We start from the raw sequence: 17781 nt of genomic DNA, 5'->3' as shown, positions 1-17781 counted from the left end.
GTAGAATCTAAGTAAAGTCAGAAGATGTATGGTCTCGGCTGTGTGCTGGGTCACCAGCGCATAAGAGTGGAAGCGAATAAGCCAGTCGTTCAGATAAGGGTAGACGTATATGCCCCTTTAGCGTATGTGGGCTGCTACCGGGGCCAAGCATTCTGTGAATACCCTCAGAACCGATTTCAGGCCAAAAGGAAGGCCTTGAACTGGCAGTGCCGTCCCTGGACTAAAAAATGCAGGAACTTCCGAGGTTTGTGATGAATGGTGATGTGGAAGTATGCATCCTTCAGGTCCAGAGTTGCCAGAAAATCCCCTTCCTTCCACTGGCCGAGCATGTAATGCAACACGACCATCCTGAACTTTTGGGACTTTATGTACTTGTTTAGGCATCGTAAGTCTAGGATTGTTGCCATTTTCCTTACTTCTTCGTCACCAGAAAGTATATGGGGTACACTCTTGAGCCAGAGGCAGAGGGACCGGCTCTATTCCCCTTTTCTCAACCTGGCCTGTCACTCCTGCAGTAGTTGGGACATGCAAAGTTCTTGAGACACGACAGGAGGAATGCAAGGGCACCTGTTTTGAAATTTCAAAGCATGCCCTTGCTGAAGAACATCCAGCACTCATTTGTATGTGGTGATCTTTCTCCACTGCTCGACAAAGTTCGATGGTCTGGATCCCACTGGAGTGCTAAAGTGGGGGCAAGGATCCACATCCGGTTCAGGCCTGCTTGGGTATCTGCGTCATGGCCTACAGATGACGACGATGCTAGCCTCCACTGCCGTAGGCCTGGGAGCAGCCTGTGTAGGCTTCCTGGGTGGAGGAGCGGGAGGGCTGACAGTAGGGGGCGGAGTACCGCTTGAAAGACCAGGAAACTCTCCCCCTCAGGGAACAAAAGGAACACCTCCTTTGCTGCAGGGTCACCAGAGAGAATGCCATCTCTGTGTTGGCCTTGATAGCCCCGAGAGTCTCATCCACTGCTTTCCCAAAAGGGTTGTCTCTATCAAAAGGCATGTCCACAATCTTGGACTGCACGTCTGCTCGAATGTTTGTGGTCTACAGCCGCAGAACCCTGAGCCCACTACTTCCAGTGCCACTGTAATGGCATGATCCAAAGCCACCTCATTTTCCTGGAATATGGCCAGGGACTTAGCCTTCTCGACATCAGGAAGGAATTCCAGTATAGGCCCAAGCTTGTAGCAAAGCTTCCTGTCGTAATGAGACAGGATGGCAAGATCATTGGTAGCCATGATGGTGGAAGCTGCATTGTAGATGCAAACAACATCTAGCTTCTTGCGCTTCTGGTCTGCAGACCCCATGGGCGAAGACAAGGGGTTGGACGATAATTTCCTGGCGGCAGCAGACACCACTGAGTCCGGAGAAGGCTGTGACCTTAGACATCTGGAAGCTGAGCCTGGGATCCAGTACTTCTTCTCCAGGCTGTCCCGCTTTGATGGCGTGGTACTTGGAGCTTTCATGATGGCCAATCCATTCTTCAAACATCGTCCAACAACTGAACCAACACAATTGTCTTCCTTGAGGACTCACGTCATTGAAAGATGAATCCTTCCTTCTTTTACTTCCGGCACCAGACTGAAGAGTGTGGATGCCTTTAAGATGATGGTGTGGAAGGAGCCAATTTCATCGGGTGTCGAAGCCCTGGCAGGCTCATCAATTTCCGGGGGCATAATCCTCATACTCATCAGTGTGAGAAGTCGCAGTATAGCGTCAGTGCCAGTGTCTGTGCGCACTAGGTCCTCCTCCACTGGGTCAAGGCCCAAAGTGCAGAATCAGATGTGACAGGCGCCCTATGGGGGGCCGCATTGGCTGACACCCTGGTCTGTGGCCTAAGAGGACTTTATGCCTGACCAGGCACACGGGCAGTAACCAGCTGCTGTTGAATTTCAACCACCAAAGTGTGCAGGGTGGTGAGGTTGTCCAGTGACATATCCCTTGGTGCCGGTTGGTGTGCAAACGGTGCAACCGGTCTAGAACCAATTGGAGGGGCAAATGGTTGTTATGGCACATGCGATGGAGATCCCTTCTGTGAGATTGTATCAGGATAAAGTGGAGGACAAGGTACTCACCAGGAGCAATGAATGATACTTCAAATAGGTCTCTGTCGTGTAGAAAAACTTGGACCTAAAAAATGTCCAAGTCTCCTCACCAGAGGGAGATCTTCCCAATGATACACCTCACTAGCCAATAAAATGAGAGAGGTAGGGGAGCAAACCACTTGAAAGAGCTTGAGATCCCAAGAAAAACATGGGGACACACCAGGTTGCAACAATAGGAGAGGAATCCAGGTCAGAACCATTTTAAAAAATGGAGTACATTAACCACTGTCATAAGAAACACTAACCTGGATGAGGGAGCGACAAGGTCTTCTATGGACGTATCTGGTGAACCTCTGCCTTTGCGTCTTCATCTAGGAAAACGCAAGAATAAATCACTAACTGAATGACTCACCCCAGCCAGAGTAACAATCCTGCCACCCACCAACCCTAATGCAGTGACTAAGGAATAATCCTTACCGTATAGAACTGCTTGGGGTGTCCAGGAAGGTATTGTCCAGAGAATAAGTTGGGTAGAAGGAATAAGGAAGGGAGAGGTAAAAACAAAGGAGGGAAGGTTAGTTAGGGACTTAACCCGGGCAGCATGAGGGACGCACTAGTTTTGGGTTGTTGCACAGATAGATGTTGCATAGCGTCCAAAGTCCTGTGCATGAAGTAACAGTGGGAGTCTGAGGAGATTGCAGCAAGCAGAGAGGAAAAAGATGTATGCGACAGTGGATCTCAGTAAAGGTGGCTGTCAAGGGAAATGACCTTTACAACACTGCTTCCGGCACGTTTTTATGCGCTATGATAAAAACGGGAGTCGGTATCAACAGGTCCTGCTTATGGGTATACAAGAGTACTCCAAAGAACGGTCCAAGGTCGTTTTGATGTGGGCAGGTTTCACACACAGAATCGGGAAGCAAGTACAATGCCTGGGGACAAGTCGGGGTCGTTGCCGTGTGGGCGATAAGTCAGAGCCAAATCGGGAAGCAGAAACAATTCCAAGATACAGGCCGGGGTCGATGCAGTGCGAGCAGTATTCCAGGTACCAAAAGCAGCAGACAGTCAGAGATCCGTGGGACAGGCAAGGTAGGCAGTGGGTAGGAAGACAAAAGTACCAGCCAAAAGACATAACAAGGAACAACCAAGTATGGAACCAAAACAGAGTTTCAAACCAGAATTTCGCAATCAGAAGTGCTGAGCAAGGTGGCATTTCCTCCTTTAAGCAAATAAAGGGAAGTGGCAGTTACGTGGCAAGACGGAGCTCCGTGTCACATGACCACGTGCGGGCGTGGATCCCAATACTGTCGAGCCGCGTCCTGCTTGCTTACAACGTGACCATGGAAACCTCCACGGCAACTTACAATGCCTGAAAAAGGAATGTGCAATGGACCTGGAACCAGGTGGTACACGCACTCGCTGAGGTACAGGTGGAGCCCGCGGTCTGGTGGTGGTAAGTGGGCCTGGAACCATGACACATTGATCCCGGGCCCCCTTCATGGTCGGAGTAAATATCGTCCGGCAGGCTATCCTCAGAACAGGTATAGATGTGTATTTTCTCGGCAACCCTATGGGAGCTGAAGGAGACATCCTCGCTGGTCTTGACAGGAAGTCCGATGGAAGTCCAACGAGGCATTAACTCCCTCACACTACCAGAGTCCTTTATGAAGGAGGTGACGATGGGGATCTGCAGAATGGGCACTGCCGTCGACGAGGTCATAGTCGGTATCACAGACATTAGCCCTGGGGGTTAAGAGACCCTTGGCGGTGTCGTTGTCATAAAGTTCGAAACGATAGTAGCTGCGGAACTCATCGACGAAGTAAGAGCCGATTTCATTTATGGGGTCATCGACGAGGGGGTCGCTGATGTAATGATCATCAACAGTGCCATGGTCACTGACGAAGATGCCGTAGACAAGGTGGTGGTCTTGGTAAACAAAGTGGTTATCAATGGGGCCTGTGCTGCTGATGAAGACGAGGAAGCTGCTGACAGGTCTCCCGCAAGCCTGTCCTTTGATGATTTGTCCATCGAATACTTGTGCTAAATTGGGGACTTCCTCACAGATGGAGGAACCCAACAGCCGGTAGGCTGACATTCGAGGGAGCAGGCAACGGGGACCGACACCTTCCCGAACTTAATCCTGCAGCTGGGGCGACCTGTGAGGGAGCAGATGGAGCACTGTGTTTCGCCTTCTTTTGGATCTCCTCAGAAGGAGCATCCTTAAAGGACCTCAACCTCTTCTTCTCAGAGGAAGCACACTCATGGGACCTGCAGGCCCTGGATGAGGCATGACTGCACCCGGAGGCCACATCAGAGGCCTTCTCGTGGTTGATTCAAGCCACTAACCTGCGGTGGCGATCCTTCCTGGTCTTTGACAAGAAGCTGCAGCAGATATGTTGTGATCCAGGTGAAGACAATAAAAGGTACCTGAAGTGCCGATCATCGATGAAAATGTTCTTCAGGACACAGGATTCGCAGACCCTGAAGAGACTTTTCTTAGCAACAACGGACATGGTCAAGGTTTGGATAGAGAGGCAACAAGCAGTTTTCAGTCTAAAGTGAAACTGCTTTCTTTTCTACCAAGGATTCCAAACCTGACGATGGGGAACATTCATGAGCATGTGAATCCATGCAAGACCCCATGCAGGAGAATACTGAGCTTTCAATTATTTGTATATCCAAGTGGCAGAGATTTGTTTTGTGTTGTTTTAAATGTAAACTTTTAATGTTAATATCAGATTATTGTATAAACATATTGAATCATATCCTGGAGTTTATTTAACCAAATTTGGCATTTGCCATGGCACAATAAAGCCCAAGTTCTTAAGGCATGCTATGATATTGTTCCAATAGCAGATGTTCCTACCAGAGCCTGTCTTGTGTTATAAATACATTGTGTGGATATCACACCGTGAAAACATTATTGACATTCTGATGAAGCCTACGGCATTTCTCAGGATAAGATCTTTTGCATAATTGTGCAATATAAGTGTTTTGTTTGCAATGCAATTCAAAATTACTGATCAGAGGAAATCCCTGGGCACCTTCCACTTGTACACACCAAGTCTAAAGTGCCTACACTGGCTCCTTATGAAGGAAAGGCCAGAGGTTAAGACCTTTTGTTTTGTCAGCAAGATCTTTCATCCATACCCTTCTCCTATACACCAGAGATACTGTAACCTGAAGGTGCAGAAAAGAATCAGGGGCAGAACTCTATTCATGCAGTGCTCCAGAGACGAGCTGGAGACCAACTTTGTGAAGTTCCAGAGACACTTAAAGGATTGTCTCTTCTATTCGGCCTATGACCAGTGGATAAAATCATCTCCTGACTGCTCAATGCCCTACTAATTTGCAAAGTCTCTTCCTACTGAACACCAGTACCAACCCTCACTGTCCACTGAAAAAAGATGTTTATCATTGATTGATTGATTGATTGATGTATTGATTTATAGAGCGCTTTACACCAAGGCGCTGTGCCTTAGAAGAGAGGATCTCCTCATCTACTTCGGCCTCAGGCATATCTGTCCCTCTCCTGAACTTCCCAGGACAAAACTCTGCCCGAGTACGTTATCCAACTGCTGACGGTTTGCATAACCTATGTTCTCCTCTTCCTCTGTACCCATTCCCCTTAGTGCTGGGATGCAGCCTGGCCACATGTTGCTGTGTATCCCTACACATAAACACATGTATAAAAAAACCAGACCGCTTGGCTGCACCCCTTTCCTTTACTTTATATTGACATTTTAACTAAAACTGGTGCCTGAAACCCTCATCAGTGATCTGTTGTGTTCTCAGCACCACTGTTTATGATGCAAAGATTTCAAATCTTAGAGGCAATCGTTGAACAACAAAGATATACACAGTGCTAATAAATGCCATCATTTGCACTGGACAAAGAAACACCAACATCTAACAGCAGAGGTAGTTACTTTGGGAACGTTGAGGTGTTACGATGGACAACAGGACCGTTTTACACAGTGGGAACCATTAACGCCGGGCTGTTCTAGTTTTCCTGCACCTAACATTCCTACCCAGTATTGGTGCTAACCTAAACATATTTTTGTTAGGTTTCGTAATCTAGGTAAATATTTGTTGAGCAAAATAGTTCCTCTTTTTTTTTCGGGGACCAGTCTGTGTGAGGAGAGATCTGTGTATAAAGAACAATTACACCACTGGTTACCCAACTTACCTACACTAGGGTACTGAGATGAATACTCCTATGAGTGATATTTAATTACACTCAGCTGCATTAAGGACAATTACATCGGTATCACAAAATACATATTTTTATTGGCGTATGCATGATTAAAACAAAAGTCCATACGTGAGCGAAAACACTTCCGTGGTCTCACTAAAAGAACCAAAAAAATTAGCATTTTTTGAGCGTGCTTGTTAGAAATCAATTCAAAGAGTACCAACACATATTGCATCTGCCTAGTTGTGACATCTATCTATTTAGGCATAAGCAAGTTGAAATCAATGTGATGTTAGTACCATAGGTGACATTTATTAGCATGATATCATAGTTATTAGTCATGCCCCTTCGTCTAGACCTATTTGTGTTTCTGGGGGTAGAAAGCACAGAGACTGAATTGATCTCGATATTGGCTGTCTCTTCAGCCCCCTTCTTCAGGACGCTATCAATCTTAATGCAAACAAACAGTAGGGCGGTGAGCACTAGACCATGGGCTCTACTCATGATACCTAGAAATAAAACCAAAAGCTATATTCAAAACAGCGATACCTGTGTCCTAATTGTCAACCATCGTAAGTTGGATAACCAGCACTAGGGATAGACACTCAATTAACCTGCTACTTGTGTAGCTGCTTTAATGTGTGGGAGTCAAAAACGTCTTATTTGGTGTTGAAATGTTCACCTTTGAATCAATCCATACTGCAAAACAGCAAAAGAGCACAGAGACTTGTGTTTACTCTTTTGTTGTTCTATATCTCTTCGTTATATTTGAGGTATGTCATACTTATATATAGAGGTCATTGATAAATGTACCTTTCAAGGTTTGAGAGTGTCTAGTACTTCTCAGAGTGATGTCGTCACGGGGAATTGTCTTGAACCCAGTGTAGATTAAGTTGTGTCAGCCATCCCTTCACCCTGACTGTTCGGTGAATCTATGAAGAGTTGAGGGTGGAGAGTGAAGATTCGCAGATTCTGTGGAATGTGTGGCACCTTTCAGGAGATAGATATTAGGGCACTCCACACGATTCTGATAATTTTCTGAAAAGTGTGAAGTTCCAAGCTTGACCTTTGGATTAGATGGACGGAGGCTTAGGGAACAGAGCACCACCACCTACTGTGCAGTGTTAAGCCCAGAGGCGGTGAGGAGAGGATCCCTCAGCCTACCCCACCATGGTCTGGTTATGGCCTCATCACAGCAAGAACCAATATATAATTTCACCTTTAAAGGATACTCCAAGTACAAAATGATGCTTCAAAACACCAACCATTCGAGCAGGTAATTTGGTCCAAGTCATGCTCAGTTCAGCGATATGAGCCCTTCTCCACAGATGGCAAGAGATTATTGAAGCCTATGAGGACACTGCAGACTCCAGCTCTAAAGCAGCATGATAAATAGTTAGGAATAATGCACATGACCACCATTGGAAACACTGCCATTTATAATCAATCATCATCTGCAAGTAATCGTGATTGAGAAAACTGCAGACTTTCAAACCGCCTATTTGGTTATGGAACGCTGAGTGGAGCAGTCCGCCACAAGCGTACCCTGACCATTCAAGATGAAGAGTGGCCTAAATAAAAGAGGGGAGAAGGAACAAGCACATGACAGAGTGTCAATGAGGTCTAAGAGTGTGAAAGTAAAAGCGGAGGAGCAGATAACGAGATTCAGACTTTAGAGAAGCAAAGGCGGCCTGGCCTCACCTGGCGTGAGACCGGCCTTCTTTCTACAGCTACTACGGCCTCATGTCCACATGGAGTGATATTTCCGGTAGCCCAGGAGAAAAGCAGAGGGTCTGAATCACAGAGCAGGAGTCATGAAAGAGATGTGGGTATAGTCGTTTGAGGATAGGGGATTCCAGACATTGTTTGTGGATCTCAGAGACTTTTGTAGACCTCTGAGATGTTTTGATGAATCCCGAAAATGTGTTGTTTGGGACTCTAAGAAGAAGCAATCCGGTTTCAAGGTTTTATTTTTTTCGAGTGTCCACAATCTTTATGGTCAGAAATGTTTGGGGTGTCCGGGGTATGGGCTACAAACCTTAACTGAACTCTGGGAAAATCTTCACCCAATTTGGTTCTGCTATCCTTCTGTCAGTTATGACTTTTACTACAAAAATGGGGCCCAATCCACTCGCTCTGAGATGCCTTTGTTAATTATAATACTCAAGAAATACAAGAAAGTCATGTAAGATGGTAACTATATTGGACACAGCTGTGTATATGCGCCCATCATGTTCCATCAGTATTTTCACCACTGTCATAATTGCAGAAAGTACTGTGAGAAAGCCAGGAAATGTATGGTCTGCAGCATGCTATTCTTTTCCAGGGAAATTGCCAGTACTTTCCCGGGAACCTCTGGCTAATCTTCCACCTTGACAACAAAATTAAGTTTGGTTGATTTTAAAAATATGTTATACTTTAGTTCTGGAATCTTCCTATTTGTCCTGTTTCCTAAATTGTTGCTTTGACAGTTCTGCTGCCAGCATGTTTCCTCTGGTGCTGGTTAAGGTCACTCTTCCGAATGAAGCTTTTCTCACACTGTGAACATCTATACGGTCTCACTCCAGTATGTATTCGTATGTGTTCATTGAGATAATCTTTGCGGTTGAATCGTTTGTGGCAGAAACCACATATGTATGGCTTTTCACCTGAATGTGTTCGGTGGTGTGTAATAAGATGGTCCTTCCGGGAGAAGCGTTTGTCACATTCAGAGCAGGCATACAGCCGCACTCCTTTATGCATTCTCATATTTAGAGTCATTCCTCTTGTAAGGCTGTGGCTGTTGTCAACCTCAGTACGCAAATGTGTCCTTCCGATTTGCTTTTCAAGACACTGCACATCCCTTGGATTACGCTCCAATTCATTACAATCACTTGATTTGCCCAAGGTTGGGATTCCCTGATGACAACTGAAAGGTGCAAAATTTCTTAAATTACTTTCAAGTGGAGGTGAGTTCTCGCCTGCGAGTTGACAATGCTGTTCATACCACTCCTGTCCTCTTGAGAGTGTTTCCATGTGAGAGCTCTGGAGTACTTCCCTTTGCATTTTCCTGGAAACATATTTATGTGTTGAAACAGTTTCAGAACATTTAGTGGAATCTTCAAGTTTCTTTTTTCTGCTCTTTCTTTCATTGCCTGCTTGAATGAAATGATAGTGAATGATTAGTTTTAGCTATCAATTTTAACAGGATTTTACATTTTTTATGAATTATACATTATACCTGACACAATTCAAGTAAATGAGAATTTTCGATAGATATCTTCCTAACTATCTTAGTTACATATTGTACTATTTAAGTTAAAGAGGGTTGATATTAGAGTTTTGGAAGTGTTTACTTTGTGATAAAGACAATAACAGATTGATAATTTGCAATCATCTCTGAGCCACTGAAGAAAAACCAGCAGTAATTGCGAAATTCTGAGGATGAACCATATAAATCTTCTTGTGTGAAGCATTTCTAATAACTGTAATTACATTTATTTTTGTTGACATCAACTTAGCAGAAAACATAAGGGTGCAACTATGCCACGAGTTGAGGTTTTATGAGTAGCAAAGTCGTTCTTGATGAATAATGGCAACATACAAAGTCCTGACCTCCTCAACAGGAACAGAGTTTGAGATCCAGTTGGCCCTAGGACAAAAAGGGACCCATCCTGGAGTTTGAAGATCATCCAAATACCATATGTGACAAAGGCAAACAGCTGATGAAAATGCAAAAAAAGTTGTTCTATGCCATTGGATGACTTTACTCAATCAAGGAGGATCCAAATTTTTTTTAAACCTTTATTTTGAATTTGGTCTCACAGGATAAAATGACTAATGCAAACTGAAGCAGATACAGGATATGCTTAGGGTGAACAAAGAATGAAAGTAAGATACAAGGAGGGGGGCATAACTCTGCAAAAAAAAGAGAGGTTGGAAAGAGGGCAGATATTAACAGGGATGTTACGATTAAGGGTTCTATTTTCATAAATTTTATTTTATTGTTTTAAATAATCTAATACACTTTACCCCATTGTAAAAACATATTTTTTTTATATTTCCCGCAAATGATATTCAAGAGCTAATAAATAGCTAAATAAGCACACAGAGAACATCTCATAGGAAATTAGACATATTTTATAATTCAGGAAAATCTTAACAAAATTAATGGAATGTCTCCTCATTGCCATTCATTTTCACTGCAATCCACTCTAGAATGGACAGATGTGACATTCCTTGTGCCCATTAAAGGTCCACGTTCGAGCTAGGATCACAGAATCAGGCACCCTGTACTGGCATCAGCGATGGCTGTAAGGATAAGTCTTAAAATTAGTCACAGTGAGAGCGTTCTACTTGAGGAAATGATGAGAGCAGCAGTCTGCCAGTAAGTGGGAGTAAATACGAGGATTGTTTTTTTTTTATTACTATTTCTGGGAAATATGACAGAGAAAATGGGCTCCCATCAGTGACATCAGAAAAGGACCTAAAGTAAAAGCGTCATTGCCAAAGCCAATTAAACTAAACTTCCCACCTAGGACAGAGAAAAACATGCAAATGTGGTAAAGAATTAACAAGATAAGAGGAAATAAAAATCTGGCTGCAAAAGAGCTTAATGTACTTATCTATCGGTCACATCCGAAGGACCAACCAACAGCTCAAAGGCACGGTCTGAGGTTCAAGGGTCTTTATTGAACAAAACAAACAACCAAGGGATTAGGTTTAATGGAAGTTATATTGTTCGAACACATGCAACATAAACCAATCCACCTTTATCTCTAGGACTGTAGTACTCAATTACATCCACCCTCGACTCTTCACCTGGTGAATAAAATACCATTCACAGTCTTTTTTGCACCACTTTCTTTGCTCTTGGAGTTGGATTCTTGGCTTTTGCAGACATTGTCCGAATGGTGCCCTTGTGTTGTGGTAGAATCTGCTCCATTGCCTCCGGTGTTTAAGCTGTCTAGATGTTGGCTAGGCATCAGACTCTTTTGGAACTTTAGCAATGACTGTGGTGGGCTCTGGGGCTGTCAGGTGTAACCTCCTCTGTGCTGGCTGTATACTCTGCCACAATCTCTGAAGGCACCCGAATCTCAACGAGCCATCTAGCTAACTGGCCCTATACTCATGCATATCCTTCTCAGATCCTTCCCCTGCAAGCTGTCTGGTATTTACATCCTCTGCTACCTCTGTCTTCTATCTCAAATTAACTTCTTAAGGATTTGCCATGCCCTGCTCTTGGGCTTTTCCACTCTGGGCTTCCCTCCTCTTATCTTCCCCTCTTTGCCCGCCATGCTTTCACTCGTCTTCTTCTACAGTCTTTAGTACAACCACCTAATCTGTTATCCACTTTCTTTATACTGTTCTTGCATCTTCCTCCCCATCCTTATAACTCTTATCAGCCTCCTTTGCAACCCCTCATGCCTTTTGCCTTAATGTTCTTTCCACATCCTCCTTACTGGTCCTCAACCCTCTGTAGCCTTCGCTCCTCCTCTCTTAGTAGTTACTCCTCCTCCTTAATGATCCTCTCCCCACGGTTGCTTATGATCCTACTTCTCCTTTAATGGTGTTCACCACCGCCTCCTTATTGTGCCTCACACCCTCCTTTGCCTCAGCTCCTCATTCTAGCTTATTGGATATCTCCAATTCATCCTTATTGCTCCTCTCCCATCTCTCCCCCTCACTCTTACACTCCACCACCTCTTTCCAGCTCCTCTGAACATCTGCCAACTCCTCACTTCTTCTCTTACTCTGAACCTCGTCCTATCTGCCTCTTTCCTCCTCTCTGCACTGCAATGCACTATATTTCTCCTCATGCCTCCAACCATTGACTCCCACACTTCTACTTGCCATATTCCCTCTTTCATAGCTCAAGGGCTCCAACCCCAACCTTGTAAGCCCTCCACTGGGTGTTCATGGTGAGAAAACTGTTCTTTGTTGTTGTGAAAATTGTGCAGGATGCAGACTTGAATTTGTCCTCACAGCAGACACAGAGGGCAAGATCCAGTGTTGGCAGGTAGATGAGATGAGAAGGAAGGTGGTAAGAGAAATGCAGGAGGAGGTTGAATGAGATATTGAGATGGGCAGAAGGAAATATGATTACAGGAGGCAACATGGACATAGAGGAAGTCGTGACCACCCAGAGAATATTAAATGAGAGCATAAAAAGCAGGAAGTTGGAGGACAGAGAGGTGAGAGAAAGAAAGCCAAAAGGAAACAACAGGAGATCATTGGAGGAGGCATTACAGGGTGAGAGTAGGTGGATGAGAAATATGAGAGAGGCTAGAGGAGATACTGGAGATACTGGAGTAAAGAGGGAGGCTAAAGAGAAATATTAGGTAGAGATTGGAAGAGAGCAGAGGGGGGTTGGCCAGAGCACTGCAAGGGAAAGGAAGGAGGTTGTAAGGTGACATCAGAAGGAGATGGAAGGAGGTATAACATAAATGAATGAGGCTGGGAATGGGGCGTCAGAAGGAGGGCCATAGGAGCCCTACAGTAGAGTTAGAGGATGGACAGAAGCGGCCACACTTGGTCATGAACAAGGGTGAGCATGACGAGGGTGGTGCTACATGCATTGGCAGATCTTCAAGGATGTGTATAAGGGAACAGATGTGGAACGCTGGTACTAGAATGTTCCCCATAGACATGGGTATATGACATCCCACTGAGGAGTAGGATAGGGGCAGAGTATTGGAAAACTGTGCCAGGACCCTGAGAATGTGCCTTTTGACCGAAGATCTGGGGTTTGCTCACTACTATCAAACCTCAGCAGCCGCTGTCATAACTGAAGCCTTGCGTGCGTAGCATGTGGGGACCGACAGATCACATGCAGAGGGGACCCCAGCCCGAGGATGAGTAGCAAATGACCTGCACAGTGGTCAGTGCTGTGCTCTTCATCAGCATGAGGAGGTCCCATCAAAGTTCCAAACATCCCTGCTTCATTTCCTAAACACATTTTAGGTGCGTTATGTGAATACGGAGTATGAATAAAACAGGACTACATGCATCCGGGATACAAGAAAGAATATCAGAAGTCAACAGAGTGTGCACCAAGGATACAAGAAAGAAGTGTGGGGGCTCTTGGGCATTGAGTAACTGATCTGATCTTCCAATGGGGAGGAATCCTATATTGGGACTATTTAAGAGACTTGAGCTATTACAAAAAAGGAAAAGTCATCACTTTGTTGTCACTATTCCTTTATGTAGTGCCTGTTCCGGATTTAGCCCAAACTTGAACAAAGCCCAAATAAACCTTTCTGAAGCCTTGTCTCTATTCTATGTTTATACTACATGGCTTTATGGAAAACCATGAAAGAAAAATAATTCTGCCAGAAATGTGGTTGCTTCTATGTAATGCCTGTTGTCAGTCATTGGGTGACAGAATGTTTTCTCTATTTGATATTTGTATTAATTCCAAATATGCCTTACGGATGTCCAATTCCAGGTCTCGAGAGCCGGAATCCTGGTCGGATTTCAGGATCCCCGTATTAAAATTCATGAGAAGAAATTTGCATAGATTTAGCATCATTGCATCAAATTTAGCTCATAAATGTTATTGAGGGATATCCTGAAAACCCGTAGGATTCTGGTCCTCGAGGCCTGGATTTGGACAACACTGTACTCCATGTCAACAACAATTATAACCAACATTCAACATTACACAAATGATTTCAACAATCTGATTATCAGATCATGAAAAACCTGATAATAAATTACCAGATTTTTCCTCCAATAAATAATTTATCAGAGGAACATTATTACATTTTCCGCTGATAAATCAGCACTGGCTGTTCCTGATTATTCAAGTTATTCCTCAGGGATTGAATAGAAATTGTTCAGACAATTTATTTTTGCAATTGCCTGTACAGCCATGACACAGGTAGTAAAACGATAATTTACAGTTAACAATGGGAAATGCAGAATCAAATGGCGGTCTCACATTTTTATGCTGAGCGATATAAATTTACATCCTATTAATTATTATTATATTTCTTTTGGACTTCAGTGATTCTTGTCAGAAAAAAAGTGAATTTTCTTCTCAAAAATTAATTCTCTAGTTTCTTCTTAGAAAATCTATGAAAAAATATATACTCAAAAGCTATGCAACTCAATTGGTGGCCTTCATCTCTGGACGGTTCATTTACAAAATGTTTATAATTTAAAATCCTGCTTCTCCCCTAGGGTTAGTTTTATTTGTAGGTTTATTTTATTTATTTGAACACAGATGTCAGTTTTGATCAGAAATAACTTTCAATAAAACAGTGGAGGCATTTCTCCGAAGGCTGCCTGCCCAAGCAAAAAGATGAGAACTAGTGGTGAGCCAGTCTGAGGGTGCAAAAAAGTGGGACTTGCAAAGGTGACATTAACGTATGGGGCAAAGTAATTCAAACTAAAGAGGCGTAACATATAAATATACAAAATTACATTATTAAGCATCACTTGAGGTGGTGACCGGGCTAAGTAGGGGGTTTAGGGTAAAAGGTAAGTGGAATTGGGCCTTTTGGTTAAGAGTTAATGTAAGCCATATCTTCAAGAGATCCACAGTAGGAATGGTTTAGATTTTGAGAGGCTGGGTGAGTAAGGAGCAAGAGCGGGAGCGAGGAGGCGGCACGGGTGGCGTGGGATAGGGAGGTTGCATGCAAAGGTAATCAGAAATATAATCAGTTAAGAGCAACACCATTAATAGCTTTATAAACCAGGAGAAGGAACTTGAAAAAGGAGTGGCTCTAAACTGTGTGAGAACCAGCACGTTGTCATTATGTAGAAGTGGGCGAGCATTTGGGTAAGTTGTCGAGAGGTTGGGTAGCAAAATTAAGGACTTAGTCTGGAGGGAGGAAGGGTGGAGAGGAAGGCCAAGGGGCAGGCTCAAGCAGTAGTCAAGTTTGCTGAGCACGAAAATAGAGATTAGAGGTTTTTGTAGAGTGGTTAGTAAGAAATGGAAGACATTTCCAAATGTTGATAAGGTTAATATGTGACAGTGACAGGGATGAACTAATGCAGTTGCAGGTCCCAATTAGAGAGAATCCCATGGTTGTGACCCTTGGCAGAGGGATCCAGAAGGTCAGGTGGGAAGCTACCAGAAGAGAGAAGGTGAAAGATGACACTTGAAGCATTTGTTTTTAATCTTGTTTTGCTTGCACACCATTATGTCTCAAGATGCAATGTTTGTGGCCCCAGTAAGGATGCCATTGCTGGGTTACCATTACATTAAGCAATAAGAACATCTATTATTCCAGCACTTAGAGGTGGGATAAATCCAACATGAAGCGACAGACAAAAGAAAGGTATTGATTAAACTTCAGGAGGGAGGATTTTTTTTTTTGTGGGACTTTGTGCAAACCTGTGACAACACATGTGCAAAGGAGTACAACAGCACCCAAATAGGACACATGTAAAAAGAGATATGACCCCAAGCATATTTTTTAAAAGAGTATACCAGCACCCACAACTACTGCATGTCAAGAGGTTTGACAGCACACCAAGCACATGAGTGGAACAGACAAACCTGTGATATAGGTTTAATGCTTTATGAATATAATTGTTAAGCTATTTATAAATCTGTTGTCATGATTAGCATTTTGGTCTTGCATCTTGTTGGGAATGATATCCGAATTGATGGAATTTTTGTGTTTGCCTTGGTTTATACCTTTATGGTTTTTACCTAAATAAAGTTGAAACTGATTGAGTATAACAGTTTATACAAGGCACGGTGCGGCACACACACTGCAAATGTGTACAACAAATGGAAGCACACAATTAAGTTAGTGTGAAGACAATGCATATGTGCAATTGTGCAATAACACACACAATGTGCATATGTATTTGGGTATGAAAGCAGACAAATTAGTGAAAAAATTATTTTGAATCTGTGTATATATGCTAGAGTGTTTGACAGAGAGATGGAGATGGACGGAAAGAGGGAGAAAGAGTGAGTGACAGAGACAGAGAGAGTGAGAGAACAGGAATATGTGTGTGCCAGCATATGTTATTTAAGTGGAGACTTTGAAGATTTAAGGTACAATATCACAAGAAAAGCAAGTCGAACTGACTGCTGCTGTTAGAAAGATATTTATGAATTGTGCCCATTCTTCGTGGTAACCACCATGTTGGTGTATCCTGCAGCAAATCACATGGTGACACGTCAATGAGCCAGTCTGCAGGGATTTTGCAGGGATGTTATGTGCAAAGGTTGAGGGGAACGTACCAAGATATTCTATAAATGTGGAGCACAATCTGACAGTGCACTCACACAGTCTTGCAGAAAACTGAGCAGAAGCGAGAGATGTGGTGATCTTTACCACATCATCCAACATCCTCGCCACTGCTTTCTGGATGGACTAAACATGGGTCACTGAATATGCCAGAAGACGCTCAGAAAAAATACAGCCAGGTGGTACACGCACTTGCCGAGGTACAGGTGGAGCTGATTTATTGGGTCATCGACGAGGGGGTCGCGGATGAAATGATCATCGACAGTGCCATGGTCACTGATGAAGACGCCGTAGACGAGGTGGTGGTCTTGGTAGACAAAGTGGTCCTCAATGGGGCCTGTGCTGCTGACCAAGACAAGGAAGCCGCTAACGGGTCTCCCACAAGTCTGTCCTTTGATGACTTGTGCTTAGAAGGAGTTAGGGACTTCCTCGCAGATGGAGGAACCCACCAGCCGGTAGGCTGACATTCGACTGAGCAGGCGACGGGGACTGACATCTTCCCAAACTTGATCCCGCAGCTGGGGCGACCTGTGAGGGAGCACATGGAGCATTGTGTTTCTCCTTCTTTTGGATCTCCTCAGAAAGAGAATCTCAAAGGAGCTCGACCTCTTCTTCTCAGAGGGAGCACGCTCATGGAACCTGCAGCCGGAGGCCACATCAGAGGCCTTCTCCTGGTTGAATCAAGCCACTAACCTGCAGTGGCGATCCTTCCTAGTCTACGACAAGAAGCTGCGGCAGATATTGCATCCGTCTGTGTCGTGATCCAGGTGAAGACAATAAAAGTACATGAAGTGCCAATCCTCAATGAAAATGTTCTTCAGGCTGCAGGATTCGCAAGCCCTGAAGAGACTTTTTTTAGCCACATCGGACATGGTCAAGGTGAGATATAGGCCCAATCCTGGACCTGTGGAAGTCCTGGCGAGAAGATCCAATGATGGGAAAAAAATTCTTTCACCCACAATGAGTCCCTGGTGCCAGTAGTCACTGCGTGATGGTAGGCAAGGAAGAGATGGAAGAAAACTATCAAAGTTATCCAAAAGCTGAAGAAAATACACACATTTCAAGGAGCGATGCACGAGGACTACCCACACTGGAAACGTGCAGTACAAATCTGAAGATGGCCACCAGGGGTCGAGCTTAGAAGGGCGAGTGCCATTGGCTGGGGGCAGTATGACCCCCAAGGACAATGATTGGATAGAGAGGCAACAAGCAGTTTTCAGTCTAAAGCAAGTTTTTACCAAGGATTCAAAATCAGACAGTGGGGAATATTCATGAGCATGTGAATCCATGCAAGACCCCATGCTGGAGCATACTGAGTGGGCTGCAGAGTGGTAGTGCAGACTG

General features: G+C 44.1%; 1 protein-coding gene across 1 annotated transcript in view; it reads right to left on the bottom strand.

Annotated features, from left to right (window-relative positions):
• Positions 1-6319: 6319 nt before the first annotated feature.
• Positions 6320-17781, bottom strand: part of LOC138566119 (zinc finger protein 467-like) — a 158805-nt gene continuing 147343 nt past the window's right edge. Inside the window, exon 9 of the mRNA XM_069643129.1 lies at positions 6320-9378. Coding sequence (XP_069499230.1) covers positions 8696-9378 — 683 coding nt within the window. The 3' untranslated portion in view covers positions 6320-8695. The remainder of the gene's footprint in view (positions 9379-17781) is intronic.

The sequence above is a fragment of the Ambystoma mexicanum genome, chromosome 1p, assembly GCF_040938575.1.
Source record: "Ambystoma mexicanum isolate Mex_15411 chromosome 1p, UKY_AmexF1_1, whole genome shotgun sequence".
Classification (NCBI taxonomy): Eukaryota; Metazoa; Chordata; class Amphibia; order Caudata; family Ambystomatidae; genus Ambystoma; species Ambystoma mexicanum.
The sequence above is the reverse complement of the archived record's forward strand: the minus strand, read 5'-3'. Positions and strand labels throughout refer to the sequence as shown.